Source organism: Melanotaenia boesemani, chromosome 10 (genome assembly GCF_017639745.1).
Source record: "Melanotaenia boesemani isolate fMelBoe1 chromosome 10, fMelBoe1.pri, whole genome shotgun sequence".
NCBI lineage: Eukaryota > Metazoa > Chordata > Actinopteri > Atheriniformes > Melanotaeniidae > Melanotaenia > Melanotaenia boesemani.
The window spans coordinates 17,243,038-17,261,109 of record NC_055691.1 but is presented as its reverse complement, the minus strand read 5'-3'; the positions used below and the strand labels follow the sequence as shown (position 1 = coordinate 17,261,109).

Genomic DNA, 18,072 nt, shown 5'->3' with positions numbered 1-18,072 from the left:
ACTGCAGAAGATCCAGGCGTCTTTCCTCTGTTCAGTCCTATTGAAATTTGATAACTTGCCAGGACCAAAATGGCGGCCCCGTTGACGTAACGGGACCAATGCGGCGTCTATACAACGCCATTCACGCTTCTTTTCTCTCCTCCCCCCCCCCCCCCCTCTCTTTTTTTTTAATAACTTTATTGATGCAGTTTCAAAGTTACCAAAATATAGCTTTATACAAACATGTCATGGATCAACACAGGCAACATCATTCACGGTTCAGTCCAACCAAAGTGAAGTGTTTACAGAAACAGTGATTATACTTCAATATTTACAAGTTACTATGGTCCACTATTGTCATTTGTATTATTTTTTTTCCCAGCTCTTTAACATATTTATACAACTTATGAAATAAAATGATAATTAAATTTAAAATACTTTATTAAATGCAATATAAGACATTGAAGGATCTCAGCTTCTTTTAAGAAGCACAGCAGAGTCTGCTCTGTCCCTGCTTCTCTGTTTTTATTTCCATTCTAATCCTAAGTGCTGTAAGGAGACTGGACTTTTAATCTCTTAAAAACAGTTCACCTCTCCTCCAAAAGGCTTCTTCAGGTCTAAACTGACTCACTTTAAAACTGCATAGGAGAAACCAACCAACCAACCACTTCACAAGTGAATGATGCAACACAGAAGAGCCAGTTCTTCAAGCGAAGATTTAGCAGATCACCTGCATCTTAAGAATAAGGGCTACATTTTAATGACATTATAGCTGCATATTTTATACAAGGAAGACAGATGGTTTGAAATAAGAGTTTAAAAAGTCACCCATGTTAACAGCAAAAATCAACATGAAACAGAGAAGGTGGCCTCAGGTTTAGTCTGTCCAATACCTACAGTACATCCTTGACTCTTTTTTCCAGACAGTTTCAAAAACCATTCACACCTATTCTTATGATCAAGGAACTCATAGGTGGCAACGATCCTAACGACCCACAGGATGGTTGGGTGGGTCAACGACACTCATGTGACTTCAGCAACTCTTGAGTGTGAATGGCCTGGGACTGCTCACTAGTCAGTTGAGAACTAAATAAGCCTTTAGGATGAGAGGAGACATTTTCAAGAGACAAAAGAAGTCCTTTTTAGGATTACCATGACCTGTATGAATGAAAGTTTACACCAACATTTCCAGTCTAGTCTGTTGTCCAACAGAACTCCAAGATACTTGTTTGCAATACAATAGAAATGCTGTATTAGTGTGTGTGTGAATACTACTTTAATTTGTAATATTAAAGTGCTTTGGTTGGTCAACGTGACTTAAAAAAGGGCTAAATAAAGCAGAAAACAAAGTTGCAGGTTCACTAGAAGATCTGTGAAGAGGGACTGAGGACTTATAATCTGAGAGCTGAGAAAATGCCCTGCCAGCAGGGTTTTTCAAGAATGTTAGAGGATGCATGGCCTCAGATATTTTAAAGAAAACACATTGTAAACACATCATTGCTTTCAGGTGTCTGTTCTTAGACCCAAAAAAACAGCCATCATCAAGCCACTATTGAAAAAGAAAAACTTATGCTTGTCATTCAGCAGCTACAGGCAGATATCAAACCTCCCCTTTCTTAGTAAGATGATAGACAAAGCTGTCTTTCAACAGCTACACAACTTCCTGACACTAAATAACTGTTTTGATGTCTACCGGTCAGGTTTTTGGCCACACCACAGCACCAAGACTACTCTAGTTAAAGTCTTTAATGACATCTATATAGATAAAAGAGATAGAAGAAACATTTCAGTCCTGGTACTACTGGACCTCAGTGCTGCGTTCGACACGGTTGACCATAACATCTTACTAGACTGGCTGAAAAACTGGGTAGGACTTTCTGGCACAGCAATTAATTGATTTGAGTGCTATTTAAAAGACAGGGACTGCTTTGTGCCTATAAGTAAATCTGAGTAAACAAAAGCTGACACCACAAAGTTTACAAAGCACAGAATGGTTTAGGGCCAAAATAGATCCAGGATCTTCTGGTTCATTATGAACCAATCAGATCCCTCAGGTCATCAGGGTCAAATCTACTTTCTGTTCCCAGAGTCAGACCTAAACATGGAGAGGCAGCATTCAGCTTTTATGGTCTTCGTGTTTGAAACAAACTCCCAGAAAACTGTAGATCTGCTGAAACTCTCAGCAGTTTTAATTCAGAGTTAAAAACTTTCCTATTTGCTGCCTTTTATCAAAACTGTTAATTCCTCACACTGGAAGATTTATTTATAGAATTTTATTTATTTTCTTTTAGCTTTTTCTGTTATTTAATTGCTTTCATTTCTTAAAAAATTTTTTTTATGCTTCTTGAACCCTACTGTAAAACTTTGAATATTTTATATAAAGCACCTATAATTGTCTTTTACATGTGCTATACAAATAAACTTGCCTTGCCTTTATTACTGCAGTCCATTTACTATGAAGGGTTAATTTGCAACAGGTCAGTAGCATAATGAGGTTAGTCTGTCTTGGAGGAATTCACCAATGTAAGAAAGAAATGTAAAATTAGCTAAGAGTGACAATTTAATAGTTTAAAAGTACTTTGCATGATTACATTATCCAGACAATACAGAAACATCTGTATTTGTGCTGTTGATCTTGGGCAGGACTCCTTGAAAAAGAGGCTATTAATTCAACAAAGTTTTCCTGGTTAAATAAAGGTTAAATAACGAATAAAAATCTTTGGACCTTCAGTGGCACTGCAATAGAAATACAAGATTCTTTAGTAAAATATAACTATGTATTCAGAAATACACACACACACATTCAAGTTAAAACAATACCATACAAGAACAAATATTACTAATACACATAAATGTTTCTGATTTGATTTCTGGGAGAACAATCTTATTTAAGTGAACTAAGCTTTTGTACATCTTTTTAAAAAAATCTCTAAATTTAGAGCCTTGCTCATCCAGCTGTTGTTATTTTGGCTGCATACAAGCATATAAGCCAGGCTTACTTCTTTAACTTCACAGCAAATGATAAGGAGAAATACTTACAATGAGAAGTCAGGTAAAACAATTTTATTGAACTAACTTGTTATAATAACAATTCTGTACAAGCAATGTCCCCTTCCCTTAAAACGAATAAAAGAAATGTGGCTTCACAAGAACCTGATTCCTGCTCCAAACTGGACCCCGTCACATATCCTAAAAGGAAAGCAGATAACATTTCTGAAATCAAATTTAAAGCAAGCCAAGAATCTGTTTATTACTAGTTCACGATTAGACAGGATATTAATATACCTCAGATACAGAACCAGTCAAAATACTGGACACAATGAAATTATTTTATATTAATAGGCATTTCCAAGATTTTGACTGTAGTGTTATTCTTCTGTTCAACATTTGCATCTACATCATTCAACATAGTATACAAAATGCTTATTATTTATCATATTTAACTTCATAAACCTTTAAATGTAACCTAAACATATAAACTGATGTGCGAGTTCCACTATAAGTTATAGGTTATAAAAGTTATACGTATTTATAATCAGTCTGGGTGCAATTGCTTGATTTGTGTTGGTCTTTGCAGACCAACTCATTTTCATTAGAGTCTATTTTCTCAGCTGTTTGTCATCAAAATGAAATACAATATACCTTAAAAGTTATAAAGTTAAATCTGTGTCTAATTTACACAATTTTCTTATTAGTTGAGACAAAGTAAACCAACCACCACTACCTGTCTCCACTTTGGACTCCCATGGGAATGCAGTAATTCAGCTCCAGCCTGGCAATGTTCCCCAAGCGCAGCACAATGCCTAGTCCATATGACCAACGGATACATTCTGCCAGTTTCTTCAAATGAGCATGAGGCCCCTCACCTGAATAAACAACATACATATGAGCCAAACAATAAACAAGATCAGATGTCTATATGCATAACTTGAACTCTGCTTTGTTCAAAGAGCATAAACCTCCCAAAATCTGAACTTTATGAAAGTAAGATTAAGGGGGGAAAAAAATAAATAAATAAATACCTAATCCTTCACATTAGACTTAAAATGTTGACATTAACGTATGACCTATGATTAGTGCACTTTCTGTTCCAATCTGCTCACCATAGTTGAGGTTACAAAGGTTTCCGGCGTTGAGGAAAAAGTGGGTTCTGAAGAGGTCGCCAAAGCTTCCCCTGCCTGGTCTGAAGGGTAGAGGTGTGTAGAGGTGGAGGCCTCCAGCCCAGTAGGCCTCTCCTCCCAGGTAGTCACCTGGCATGCAAGTCATGTTAATATCACAGGTTTCAATAAAAACAAAATTACTGAGGAACTTATCCATAGTTAGGTCTTACCATCGCTCTGTGGGCCCATACTGTACATACTAAATCCCCTGATACTAGTGGGGCCACCGAGGTAAAACCTAGCAAAGACACAAAAAAAAGTTATGAATTATTTTTGAACGTGTGTTTTGTTTAATGGCTACAGTTAACTACTTTTCCAATTGTGAGGTGTACCTGAAACAAATTTAATAGAGATTCAAAGCGCATTAACTCAAATTTGAATGTGGACATTGTAAAAACCATTAATTCAATGGTTTATTTTGCAATTCCCCCTTATATATGAATCTGCTTTAATGGAACTCTAGATATACATGGAAACCATAAAGCACGATTTATTACATTTCAAACATGATATACACCTGGAAGGTGTTTTATAGGACAGCATTGCATTAATTTTACTTTACAGTGTGACTGATGATATTAAGTGAATGAAATTATATGTCTGGTGTATTTGCACTCTAATGAAACGATTATCTATGTCCAACTTAAAATCAAAAGCTTTATCATACACGTTGCAGCAATAAGAAAACAAAGCTTGTCTGACAAAGTTTTCATCAGTATTAAATTGACAGTTAAATCCATTAATAAATCCACTTGAGTGTGTAGAACGCGTTCATTGGGCTAATTTGCTGAAATTGAGAAAATTGCAGGAGGAAAAATCTTATTTATTTACTCTTTGGGTTTATAAGTTAAAGTCTGGTGTGATGCATTTCTGTACCTGTCTGCTATGCATGCTGGTTGTTCACCAATGGGAAGAAGTAAGCCACCCCACAATGATGCAGATAGGACCTTAAGGAAAAAGTTAAACGTTTCAATAAAGTTGAGTAGAACAGTGTTAGGGCCGTTTGATAAATTAAAAAATACAAAATCTCACTGAGTCCCAAAAGAGTGTTTTGTTGAGCTGAATCTCAAAGTCTTCCTTTAGAAAGCTGGCATCACCCCCAGTGTAACCAGCAAGTTCCTACACAAGCATGAAACAACAATGTTGTGTCAAGATTAGTAAAACTGTTTCTCGCATCATTTGAAAAGATCCAATATTTTTTCTTTTCACGAACAACAAACCTGATGAATCTTCAGTAAGCCACCTTTCCTGGGAAGAATGGAAGAGTTTCTGGTGTCAATGGCCATTGCATGCTGGAAAAAATAACATCATTAACACAAGTAGCCCAAAATACGGATTTATTCTTTTGAATGTCTTTTTGAAAACTCAGTCTTGAGAAATCCATAAGACAACATTCATGGACTTTGCTGTGTATTAAGTCTGAAAACCTGACAGTGAATCCAAGCTTTGCCAGGAATGCTCCAACATCATGAACCTAATTATAACAACAAACCTCACTGTGAAATATTCTGTGAAATATAGAAGATAAATACCGAAAGGGAGGACTTGAGAGAATGGCCGCTCTCTTCACGGACAGCAAACGAGGCCGTGTTAGCCAGACAGCCCAATTCCCGCCATACTCCTTCCCACTTCAGGGTTTGGTTGGTCTTCCATAAAGGGAACTGTAGGAGGTGAATTTGTAATAATACATTATGTTTTTTTTTTTTTATTATTACAGATCTCATGTAGTAAATGAACAAACAACATACACCGCTGGAGAATTGTTGTCTCCTTACAACACAATAACGGGTCTGTGAAAGGTCGCCATGAGTAAGGCATTTTCTAATAAGACCACATTAAAAATGTGGGCAGATGAAAAAAAGTCTAATACAAAGTCTAATCTCTTAGTTTCTTGGGTACTCAAGGTCAGAGCTGGACTTGTTGTTACAAAACAGAATTTTTTGATGCCTCCTTTTATGATTATTTTCAGCTAACTTGTTTCCCAATTCATGTGAAAATACAGAAAACAAAGCAGATTTCCTTCTCTCACATTTAAGGAGGAAAAGGCAAAAAACAAATTCTGTACAGAAATATTTTTAATGCACATAATTAGAAAAAAAAAAAAGCAATGAAAAAGTGTTTACGCTCAGTTCTGCAGAGATGCCGCGATCCGTCTCTCTCAGTGAGCTCCATGGAAACTGGCCGGTTACTTTGTACACGTTTACAGAGACACTGCAAGTGAAAGGAAAAGAGGAAAAATAAGCTTGCAGCTAGGATTCCTTTAACAATTTAAAATACACTCACTGTGCTTCAGCTCTGATTGTTCAAACATTTACTTTCTTATGGATAGAACCAAAATTACCACTAATTTAGTCAATTTACTAATTGACTAATTTACAACCACCATTTCTGGGTTAACAAGAGCAGTAAAGTGACCTGCCTAAATTATAGCAAAAGACCAAACTTTATGACAAATGAAAATATTTAGAGCTCTCTGATCACAGTGGAATTTGAGACTGTTTTTCTACATTGCTAATGTTTATGGTCCAAACCCTCACAGATATCCTGGCAGTACACAGGATAATCACCTGCATGCACAGCCAGCCAGATGTTTAAAAACACTTTCCCATTAGCCTCAATGGGAAAGTGTGTACAAACTTTTTACTGGTACTGTATGTTGGATTACCATGTATCCATTTCATTAGTCTCCCAAACAAGTTAGTTTCATGAAGCTGCTGTTAACTTACTTTCGTTCAAAGTGTCCGGGTTGGGGTTTGAAGAGGGACAAGCCGTAGGATGTCTCTTTGGTACCGTAAGAGAACTGGAATGTCAGTTTTTCTGCCCGGCCAAAAACATTAGGTAACTTCAGGCCAAGTACCTGAAATGACAAAGAATTTTTACTGTTCAGGGGGTCTTAAATATTCCATTTGCATCCAGAAGTAACTGAATTAAGGGAACACCAGGTGTATTGGAACCAAAAAAAAGATGAGTCTTACAGGAATGAATATTCCAATCACCAGAAAAAATAGTCCTGAAGAACAGTTGTAAATTTATGTCCGTATCATAAGAAATTATCATAACAGAAGAACTTCTACATTAAAGCAATAATCTTTCAACAGCCCTCACCATGCTTCCTTCATTGTTTCCAACCATAGTGTTGTAGCTGCCCGTCATACGTCTCAGTTCAGTGACCTCAAAAGTCACATCGAGGCCATTAGGAAGAGCATCTTCACCTAAAGATAGAAAATGCAGAAATCAAACAATTAAAATGTCAACAAAACAACTTACAACATGCAGATCCTTTGGATTTAGCTTTCTTAGAAAGCACAGTGAAGTACCTCGTGACGTGTCAATAACCACCTCAACCTTTCTGAAGATACCAAGACGCAGCAGCCTCTGTCTGGCTTCGTGGGACTTTCGCATCACCTGAATAATAAATAATCTTTTGATGTTCAATTCAGGACTGCTCACAAGAACACACTAAACAAGCATTAACTGGTACAATCAAATTGACGTGTACTTACGTCGATCAAGTTCTTTGCACGAAACACTTCTGCAATTTCATAGGTCAGCAGATCCTCCTTGGTTCTTCCTAGTCCATCTATGTGCACTCGCTGAACTACAACCTGAAAAGCAGGAGAAAAACAGAGCAACACAAACATGAACATCCAACACAAAATGCGGTTTTCTAGATATAACCACACATGATGTTTTCGCCATCTTTTAAATTATATGAAGTTAATTTGAGCTTCTCTATAGCTGAGCTTTTGAATTTCACCGAATCAACCATTTCTATTAAAGATTCTATCTATCTATCTATCTATCTATCTATCTATCTATCTATCTATCTATCTATCTATCTATCTATATTAGAGAGAGAAAGAGAGATAGATATAGCTATAGACAGACAGACAGACAGACAGACAGACAGATAGATAGATAGATAGATAGACTGTGTTAAATAACTGTATCATAGTTCAAACCAGGCCTGACGCCAAAAGGGGGTGTACTGGGGCATCGCCCCCTGTATTGAAATGTACTGCCCCATCAAAAAAAAAAGAAGAAAAAAAGTTTAACATTAGATTTCAAATTCTTTATTTATAATTTACAGTCTACTTTTTTTTTTTTTTTTTTTTTTTTTAACTTTTTCTTTGGATCACATTTAATTTTATCTAATAGTTTTATTATTTTATTGCTGTACTGTGTATAAAATTAGTTTAAAAATGGTAAGTAACTTATGCATGTTTTAAAAGTATCCAAACTTTTTTAAAGCTGTATTTTTAATTTTACCAAGGCCAGCCACTTCATATACAGACTTAAGAAACTACCATCTGTTGCAAAATAAAACTTACATCTTTGTTTTCAAGAATTTCTTGCTTTGGCTCCTGCTCAACCCCTGGAGCTTCAATGTCATCTGCTTGAACTCCCAATTCTGGCCCCTGCATGGGCAGAGGGTCCAGGCTCTGCAACAAAAAACACAAGAAAAGTTATTGTGATCACTGTAACAACACACAGTATTTTACCAAACAAAAAAACAAACATTAAAATTAAACATTTTTGTAGCAGAACTTCAGTCTGGCTCATCAATCAGCCCAAAAATGAAGACAAAACAACACATAATGCAACAAAAGTATCTTTTTTTAAAAAAAAAAAATGTTATAACTATATACATTATGTATAAATATAAGTAAATGAATGACTGAATGAATGAACAGTAAAGGTCGAATTTAAAGCTTCATAGTACCTTAGATATTTTTTCTCCTAACAAATCAAATCAAATTGTATTTAAAGCGCTTTTCGTGCCAAAAATCAACACAAAGTGCTTTACATAACAAAAACAATTTATGCATATTAAAACAAAACAAGCAATTTAAACATGTTCTCAACATTTTAAACAACACTTATATCTCCAGCAATGTAATCTCACGTGCTTGTGGACAGTCTGATACAAAACAGATCATCAAGGAACTGTACAGACTACGCTACAACAAACTACTGGAGCCTCTTACTGTATGCAGCGTGGACTGTAGCACAACACTGGCATTGTGGCATCTGCAACAATCATCACTGATTTTACTTTAAACTTAAACAGCTGGCTTTGTGTCTGTACATTAAATCGTAAAGGGTAAAGACAGTTATCGGCTAAACTAAATCATTAGTTGTTAGAGAGCTGAATGCCTGAGCACAGTTGTCTCCCAGTGTGTTCACAGTGCTGGGCCTTTCCTTACAGTGCAGTAGCCACTCTAAGTCCACACAGAACACTCAGAGAGGTCAAAGTCTTGGTTAACACGTTTACCGGACTTTTCCTTACCCTGGCGTGGACGGTGCCCATGCTGAGCTTCGTAGGGTGCTATCCTGTAAAGTACAGGTGAAACTTTGTGAATGAAAACGGCAAATTACTTTAACCTACAAGTAACCGGAGTGGCGAGGAACCTCCGTATAAGGAGGCGGCCATGTCACTTCCTGACCACGCCCTCTGCTGGTGCGCGTTCAACACACCAAAGCTGCATAAATGAGAAAGACGGTGAAATTTATATATAACCAAGTTGGATTATTCCTAAGATATATTGTTGTCCTTTTTTTTTTTTTTTTTTTTTTTTTTTTTTTTTTTTTTTTTTGCATAACAACCATCCCCAACAACAGTGATAAGATTTCTAAACCTTCACACAGACGTTGATTTCTAAATTATTATGTGTTTAACAGGCGCTATAACTTTACTGGTACTTGATCTTTTGCTTCCCTTCTCAAGAAAATACAGACATGAGGATTAAGACTGAATTTAGTAATTCAGATGCATAAAATATCAGTAGGCAGAGGTTGGTGTTGGACATTTGGATTATTTGATCTGTTTTGATATTCCATCCTCCAAATCAAGAATCCTTTTGATTTTAAACCAAATCTTTGATTTGTTAAGATGTCTCAAGATGGCTGCTGCTGGGTGCCACTGAGAGCCTGGGCCTAAGTTCATCCATCTAAAACCAGAACAATCTTGTGAAATATCTTTTCCATTTAAACTTTTTTGGATTACTGACTTAGTATTTTTTACTATGGTGTGATTATTGTTTGTCAAAACACCTGGATATTTGATACAGAGGATATCAACATCTACAGGCCTAATTGATTATTGTTCTGGGCCAGACTTCATCTTCTGCTAAAAAACTGCAAACAAAACCCAAAGATGCCACCAAAGAACACAAGATACGAAGAAGATCTACTGACATCTTCTCAAGTGAAGGATATGCTGGATCAACAAGCAACTTTATATAAGGAACTACTGCAACAACAGGAGAGTGCATACAAAGGTTTTGTGCAAATGTTGATGGATTCTTTCAACAAAAGACTAGATGGAATTATTAGAGAGGTATGTGACCTTAAATCTAGTCTTGAATATACACAGAAAGATGTCGAAGATGTAAAATCACTATCTCACAATATGTCAACTCAATGGGATAAGATTAAAAGTGATGTCTCTGCTTTTGGCTCCACTTTCAACAATCTTACTGGCAAAATTGACCACATTGAGAATCAGTCACGGCGTAATAATTTGATTTTTGATGGAGTACCAGAGTCTACACAAGAGAAATGGTCCGAATCTGAGGACAAGGTCCGAAAAATCATCTCAGACCAACTCAAACTGGATCCTAAGCACATTGAACTGGAGCGGGCTCACCGCTCAGGAAAGCCACCAGGGCATGGAGGACACCCCAGACCAATAGTGGTAAAGTTTTTCAGATACAAGGATCGTCAGGCTGTGATGGAAAATGCTAAGAAACTTAAAGGTTCAAATATCTTTATAAATGAAGATTTCTCGGAAATGGTTCGTCAGAAACGCAAAGATCTGATTCCAGCAATGAAGGAAGCAAGACAAAGAGGGGACATTGCCTATCTAAGATATGACAAACTTATCACTTATCCCCCAACAAAACCCCCACAGGTCTGAAAATCATGTTTTATGAATAAGTAAAAAGCTATTGCAGTTACACTGTTTACAGATTTTGTTTTATAACATGACTAATCATAAAAACTGTTCAAAATGTCAGAAGCTAACTGTTAATTGCTCTATATGTAAAGGTGATTTTCATCCCAAATGTGTAAAAGATTGGGACAAAACATCAGATGCTTCCACATCATGGTTTTGTGAAAAGTGTGGGTCAATGTTACCATTTTTTGCACTAGATAATGATGAATTTCAAGTTTTTCTATCTAATAATCATGAGAATTTCACAGTAAATGATACTCTGTTATTCAACCCATTTGAGCTCAACAGAGATGAAGTTACTCATGGATTAGAAATTGACCCTGATATAAATTTTTTTTCAAACTCAAATAATGGTAATTCTTGCAAATATTATAATGAAGCTCAATTTAATCAGCTTATTCAATCTTTTTCAAATATTGATCAAACATTTTCAGTTTTACATTTAAATATTCGTAGTCTTGTTAAAAATTATGATCAATTGTTATATTTCTTATCATCCTTAAATCATGAGTTTTCTATAATTGCCCTTAGTGAAACCTGGCTGACTGAACAATCTAAAGATCTTGGACTATATGAATTACCATCTTATGTATCTATTCATTTTGTCAGACAGTCAAGGTCTGGAGGAGGAGTATCAATTTTTGTTCATAAAAACTTGGATTATAGTGTTCGCCATGATCTTGTTATGGAATCAAATGAATCAGAAATCGAACATGTTTTTATAGAAATATTGTCTAATAAAAAGACTAAAAATATCATTATAGGTTGTATTTATAGACCTCCAAATACTAATATTGCAAGCTTTAACAATTTGCTTTCAGATACATTGGAACATATAAATAAAGAAGGTAAAACTTGCCATATTCTTGGAGACTTTAATATAAATCTATTTAATAAGGAAAGCCATTCTGCTACGGATGATTTTTTAAGTCATTTGCATGAAAATTACTTTTTCCCAGTAATTACCAAACCTACAAGAGTCACAGAAAGTACTGTAACATTGATCGATAATATCTTATACAATAGTTTAAATAGTGAAACACAGTCAGGGGTTTTATTTAATGACATATCTGACCACTTCCCAATATTTCAAATAGTTCCATTAGATAATATTAATCAACCCAATAAAAAGTCTGTCACCAAGTACAGAAATTTTAATTCTTCAAATAAACTAAAATTCAAACAAATGTTGGAGCAGATTTCTTTTGAAAGGGTTTTTGGAGAAAGTGATGCTAATATAGCTTATCAGATACTCATGGAACTCCTTAATCAGGTTTTTACTAAGAGTTTTCCAATAATTATTAGTCCTAGTGGTTCATCCAGAAAACATAATAATCCTTGGTTTTCCAGTGGACTGAAAATGTCATCTAAAATAAAAAATAAGCTCTACAGGAAGTATTTATCCTCACCTTCCCCTTTAAATTTAGCTAAATATAAATCTTATAGAAATAAATACACTCATCTTCTTAGGGTGGCAAAGAAAAACTACTTTACTGAGTATTTTTCAAATTCTGTTAAAAATATTAAAGCCACATGGAAAAAAATAAATCAGCTTCTTCAGAGAAAAAAAGCATCACCAAGTTATCCATCAACTTTTTCAGATGGAAACAATACTTTCTGTGACCCTTATGATATTGCATGTAAGTTTAATGACTTCTTCTCAAATGTTGGTCCCTCTCTTGCCAAAAAAATTGACAGTTCGAACCTCAATCCATTAGATTATTTAAAAGGTTCATTTACATCATTTAGTCATTTTGTTCCGCCTGATTTGAATGAAGTAAAGGAAATTCTATTAACTTTAAAAATGTCTGCTCCTGGACACGATGAGATCAGCGCTTCTCTTATTAAAGAAGTTGCTTCAACAGTCATTGAACCATTAACTTTTATTTTTTCATTGTCCATGAAATCCGGAATAGTGCCATCAGATCTAAAGACAGCTAAAGTCTTACCATTATATAAAAGCGGGGATCAAACCAACTTTTCAAATTATCGTCCAATTTCAATATTACCATGTTTCTCAAAAATCTTAGAAAAACTAGTATACAAAAGAATGAATCAACACCTAATAAAAAATCAAATTTTATACAATTATCAATATGGTTTTCGCAAAAATCATTCTGCTTATATGGCACTTATTGAATTAACTGATAGAATACATACTGCCTTAAATAAGAATGAATTTGCCATAGGGGTATTTTTAGATCTTTCTAAAGCATTTGATACAGTAAATCATGATATTCTACTTTTAAAACTTCATAAATATGGTTTTAAAGATACTGTATACAAATGGCTTAGAAACTATTTATCAAATAGAAATCAGTATGTTTTTATCGATGATTATAAATCAAGAATGAATTTGATCAAATATGGAGTTCCACAAGGTTCAATATTGGGACCGTTGTTATTTATTATTTATATAAATGATTTTGCTGCCGTATCTAGTTCTGCATTTCCATTGCTTTTTGCAGATGATACTAATCTTTTAATCTCAAACAGAAATATGGTTACTCTAATTAATCAATTAAATCACAATCTACGTAATTATTCAAACTGGTTTAAAGCAAATAAATTATCATTAAATATAAAAAAATCGAGTTTTATTTTATTTGCTGGAAATAAAACATATAGTGATCGAATTAAAATTGAAATGGATAATGAGGAAATAGTGCAAGTTCCATCAGCATGTTTTTGGGTGTCTGGATTGATGAGAAACTTAGTTGGAAAGATCAAATTGGACATGTCTGCAAAAAGATAACTAAATCAGTTGGAATTTTAAGCATAATAAGACATTATGTTCATACTTCATGTCTTGTAACATTATACTATAGTTTAATTTATCCCTATCTTACTTATTGTAATATTGTTTGGGGAGCAACATTTACAACTCACTTAAACAGAATATTTTTCTTACAGAAAAAGTTTTTACGGATAGCTACTTTTTCCAAATCTGATACACCAAGTGCACCTTTGTTCAATAAATTACGAATCTTGAATATTTTTGATATAAACACACTTCTTACTTGTACATTTGTGTTCAGAACTCAATATGATTCCAATTGGCCTTCTTATATTAAAAGTTATTTTCAAAGCAACACTCAAATTCATAATTATCCTACTAGACAAGCTACAAATTTACACCTTCCTTTATATAAAACCTTGCGTGATCAATTCTCAATTAGATTCCATGGTGCTAAACTTTGGAATATTAATATTGATCTTGTGGAACCCTTTGTATCACTGACTATGTATAAAAGCAGACTAAAAAATAAGCTGATGGCGAGATATTAATGTTTTAAAATGTGAACTGTGAAGATTATTATGTTCTACATTGATGCTGTTTTATATTTATACACATGATTGTACTAATAATATGAATTGACTGGGCGTGGTTTTTTTTATAAGCCCATTTGGGCTTCCACCACTTCCATGCACATGAATTTGTACGTTTGACTTGTATTTTTGTATTCTTTTATTATACAGTCTTTTATTATGTGCTAAATAAATAAATAAAAATAAAATAAATAAATAAAAATAAAAAAATAAACAACGCAATACTAGACAAAAGTAAGACAAAACTAACACATGAAGGAAGAGATGAAGAGCAGTGTCATAAACATTTGTTTTATTACAGCATTACAGTAGCAAATGTAAAGTATTCCAACAGAACAAGAAAGATGAGCAAGGATGCAGCAGGGACTTATATTTTGACTTTATAAAAAAGCCTGATGGCAGAAAATCAAAAATGAATTGTTTATCAGTGTAATTACTACAGTTTTACAAAACACTAATCTAAATAGCATAACAAAAAAACAAAAAAAAAAAAGTGGTAGAGGGCATCAAGGTTCAGTATTTGTATATGTTTCCGAGCAACTCTGCAAACCTTGGATCCTGCAACAGCAAAATGAGAGCAACATTACATTCACAATATGCTTCAAATGTTTTGGCATGCTTATTAGATTGTACAAAATGCTTTTACGCTTCCGTTTTGAAGGTCTCATGGGATATTCTGTCTTCATTTACACCTTCAGGACATTCATTGATATATTTTATGCCCAGCATGGTCAGAGCTGTGAGGACAAAAATGTCTGTAAGTATCTGTGTTAGTCCCCAGACTTAATATTCCAAAATATAAAATTTAGAAACTGTATCACAGGTCAGACATGGTGAAATAACACCCTTTTACAGATAGATAGACAGCAACACCTTTGAAATTTTGCATGAATAATTTTGTTCATCAGAAAGACTAAAATATCTAAAAATTTAATTAATTAAATACTATTTACCTATTGTTTTCTGGTAAATTACATTAGCTAAGAAAGACAAGCACTCACCATGTCTGTACTGAGCAAAACTGATGTGTTTTTGGTTTGTAGGGTCAAGTATCCCAAGGACTGCATCTAGGTTAAAGTTGTTGAACAGATTTGGCCCTTTCACACCAGTTTGTTGAGAAACCTTCAGCTTCTTTAGCTCTTCAACAAGAAACTCTCTGGGATTTTCTGAATAACATAACCATAATCAGTAAATCACACTGACTTTTCACACTGAAATAGCTAAGACTAGCAAAGAAGTGTATTTTTTTTTTGACAGTTTAAAATATACACCTAGATAAAAACCAATACAAGTTAGTCAGTTTTGAGTCTTGCATCTGAAATGAGAATAAAGTTTAATACATTCTAATGCAGTTTAAAATTAATACTAAAAAAAAGGAAAATTTAGCTTCAGAATTGCTTTTGATCAGTATCACAGTTTTAATTAACCAAGTAGTTTTTCTCCTCGGCTGCTATTATCAGAGATTTCACACAGTTTTAATTCCAAACCAGTACAAAACTAATTAAAGACAGCTAACCCACAGCCACACCATTCTTAACCACATAGTAACACAGTGTAAGCTAACATGCTAGCTATCGCAAAGCCTTTTTCAAGTACATGAAAGCAGGAAGGATCTCTAAGCTCTAACCTGGTCTGTGAAAGAGGAGCATACTGGTCAAGTTGTCCATGAGCTCAATAATTTTGTGTTTCTTGAGATAGTCTGCTGCGTCTTTCTCTTTCTGGGTCGCCATCTTTTCCCCAACTTCTGTTTAAATTGGTTGCTATGATACCGTGCCACGCGCTCCTAGATAGCTTATAATCACGGGGCCGCTGAAATTAATATTTACTTAACCACACTGCACCAACCCCACCTTCAGCCTTTCTTTCTACATTAATGCAAACGATTAATTAGTAACACGATAAGAAAACATACCTGCCGAGACAAAACTGAGGCGGACACTGCACAAGTAAGCATATTGTCTCTTCAAGTCAACATACAATGAAAAATTGACAATGATAAAAAAAAAAAAATAAAAATACAAAGACAAAGACTGTAAGATCTACACATTTTAAAAGCTCTAAAATAAGTATATTTAGCTGTTTGATAAATTAAAAAATAACTTCAAATTTTAAAATGGTTCAGAGTACAACCACATAATAATAATAATAATAATAATAATAATAATAATAATAATAATAATAATAATAATAAAGTAATTTACTATAAATTACTGCCAAAATATGAGATTGATATGTTTATTCCTTTGTGGAAACTTAACTTGATTTTTGTGCTCCTGAGGTTTTGTGTTATCATTTTATTCTTACTTTGACAATTTTTATTAATTCTCCATAGATAAGTAAATACATTTAAAGTGAAGATGGACTAACAAGGATCAAAGTGATTATGCTCTGGGGGGGGGGGGGATCCCAGATGGCTAAAGGCCCCAAAATGTGGCATCTTATACAATCCATTATACAGTCCATTTGATCAAAAAGGAAAATGATTATTTCCAGATGTCCCAGAAATGACTCAGTTCCCACGTCTGTTAAAGCATTTAGCGGTAGAATTCTGCTGACTGTCCATACAGAGGAAATATAATTCCACATCAGTCCACACTTTGTCATTTTTTAAGTTGTTCTAAGGTGGCAGCAGCTTCTTCTCTGACTTTGTAGCCCCGTAGTTCTGTTCTTAGCTCACCAGGCTTTGGTGGGACGTCTGGTATGGACTGAAATATAAAACAAAAGCAAACACTTTTTCACATTAACATTGTTATGTAATGTATTGTTTAATTCCTACTCATGACTGACATTATATGACTTTTTGTTTAGATCTGTAAATAATCTACATACATATTCTCGTATTATCAAAACATTTTGAAGTTGTTACAGGCCATTAATAGAAAACAGAAACCATTTACAATGAAAGTTTTTTTTTCTTCTTCTTTCTTTTTCCTCACCAAATCAGGCAGGTAGTACTGATGAACGGCCTGTGCTCCTGCAAACATGGCCAGAACACTGGCTCCGACCATTCTGAGGTATCGAGACCACGACACACCATATGGTAGCATCTTGACAGACTGGTGTGATCTGATTCAGCTTGGGGGAAAAATACATATACAAATCAGAACTGGGGAAAAAAAAGAAAAAAAAATCTAATCGTGATCAATATTTCTGTCTTGACGCTAAGTCATCTCCGGATTTCTAGCATTATTATAAAAAAAACTTATTCTTATATCAGGTAAGACACGCTTGTGCATGTGTTGTACTTTTACTATTAGCCTAGACATAATAGCCACAAGACTGGAGATATTTCACGAAGAGCAAACATAAACAGACCTGAAGTGAACCTTGTAAAACCTTACCTTGCTTACTGCAACAAAAATAACTGCTTCATATAACTATGTTTTACAATTTGAAACTACAGCGTCTGTCATTGGTACCTACAGGCAGGTCATACTGTTTAGCTAACATAAGAGCGATTTAAATGAGTAAGAGTTCTCACTCTGCACCTGTTTACGGATACCAAATAGTTGGATATTTTGTATCCTCCCGTTCTAGTGATGCCTTCACTTAGATAAAATAAGTAATTCAATTTCAAACTCTAATGAAAATCAAACTTAGCTTCTCTCGATCTTCGTAAATTTCACTGGAACTGTGCTTGGGAAC

General features: G+C 34.5%; 3 protein-coding genes across 4 annotated transcripts; all 3 read right to left on the bottom strand.

Annotated features, from left to right (window-relative positions):
* Positions 1–3,027: 3,027 nt before the first annotated feature.
* samm50 (SAMM50 sorting and assembly machinery component) lies at positions 3,028–9,598 on the bottom strand. The gene is made up of 15 exons (XM_041998123.1): positions 9,430–9,598; positions 8,471–8,581; positions 7,643–7,744; positions 7,457–7,544; positions 7,245–7,351; positions 6,866–6,996; positions 6,263–6,350; positions 5,672–5,800; positions 5,360–5,431; positions 5,172–5,258; positions 5,016–5,086; positions 4,310–4,377; positions 4,083–4,229; positions 3,704–3,845; positions 3,028–3,168 (listed from the first exon to the last, which is right to left on the bottom strand). The coding sequence occupies exons 1-15, from the start codon at positions 9,448–9,450 to the stop codon at positions 3,123–3,125; spliced, it is 1,410 nt and encodes a 469-aa protein (XP_041854057.1). The 5' UTR covers positions 9,451–9,598; the 3' UTR covers positions 3,028–3,122.
* A 5,095-nt stretch (positions 9,599–14,693) lies between these two features.
* On the bottom strand, positions 14,694–16,191 carry si:dkey-42p14.3 (EF-hand calcium-binding domain-containing protein 10). Its single transcript, XM_041998149.1, has 4 exons — positions 16,055–16,191; positions 15,429–15,593; positions 15,074–15,164; positions 14,694–14,985 (listed from the first exon to the last, which is right to left on the bottom strand). The coding sequence occupies exons 1-4, from the start codon at positions 16,155–16,157 to the stop codon at positions 14,934–14,936; spliced, it is 411 nt and encodes a 136-aa protein (XP_041854083.1). The 5' UTR covers positions 16,158–16,191; the 3' UTR covers positions 14,694–14,933.
* Positions 16,192–16,609: 418 nt separating this feature from the next.
* c10h12orf73 (chromosome 10 C12orf73 homolog) lies at positions 16,610–17,880 on the bottom strand. 2 transcript variants are annotated; one of them, XM_041998148.1, is made up of 3 exons: positions 17,767–17,880; positions 17,364–17,502; positions 16,610–17,132 (listed from the first exon to the last, which is right to left on the bottom strand). In XM_041998148.1, exons 2-3 carry the CDS (start codon positions 17,472–17,474, stop codon positions 17,028–17,030), a joined length of 216 nt encoding a protein of 71 aa, XP_041854082.1. In that variant the 5' UTR covers positions 17,475–17,502; positions 17,767–17,880; the 3' UTR covers positions 16,610–17,027. The 2 variants fall into 2 exon arrangements, with proteins under 2 accessions (XP_041854082.1, XP_041854081.1); XM_041998147.1 differs by having other exon boundaries at positions 17,364–17,533; positions 17,769–17,880.
* Between the last annotated feature and the right edge of the window lie 192 nt (positions 17,881–18,072).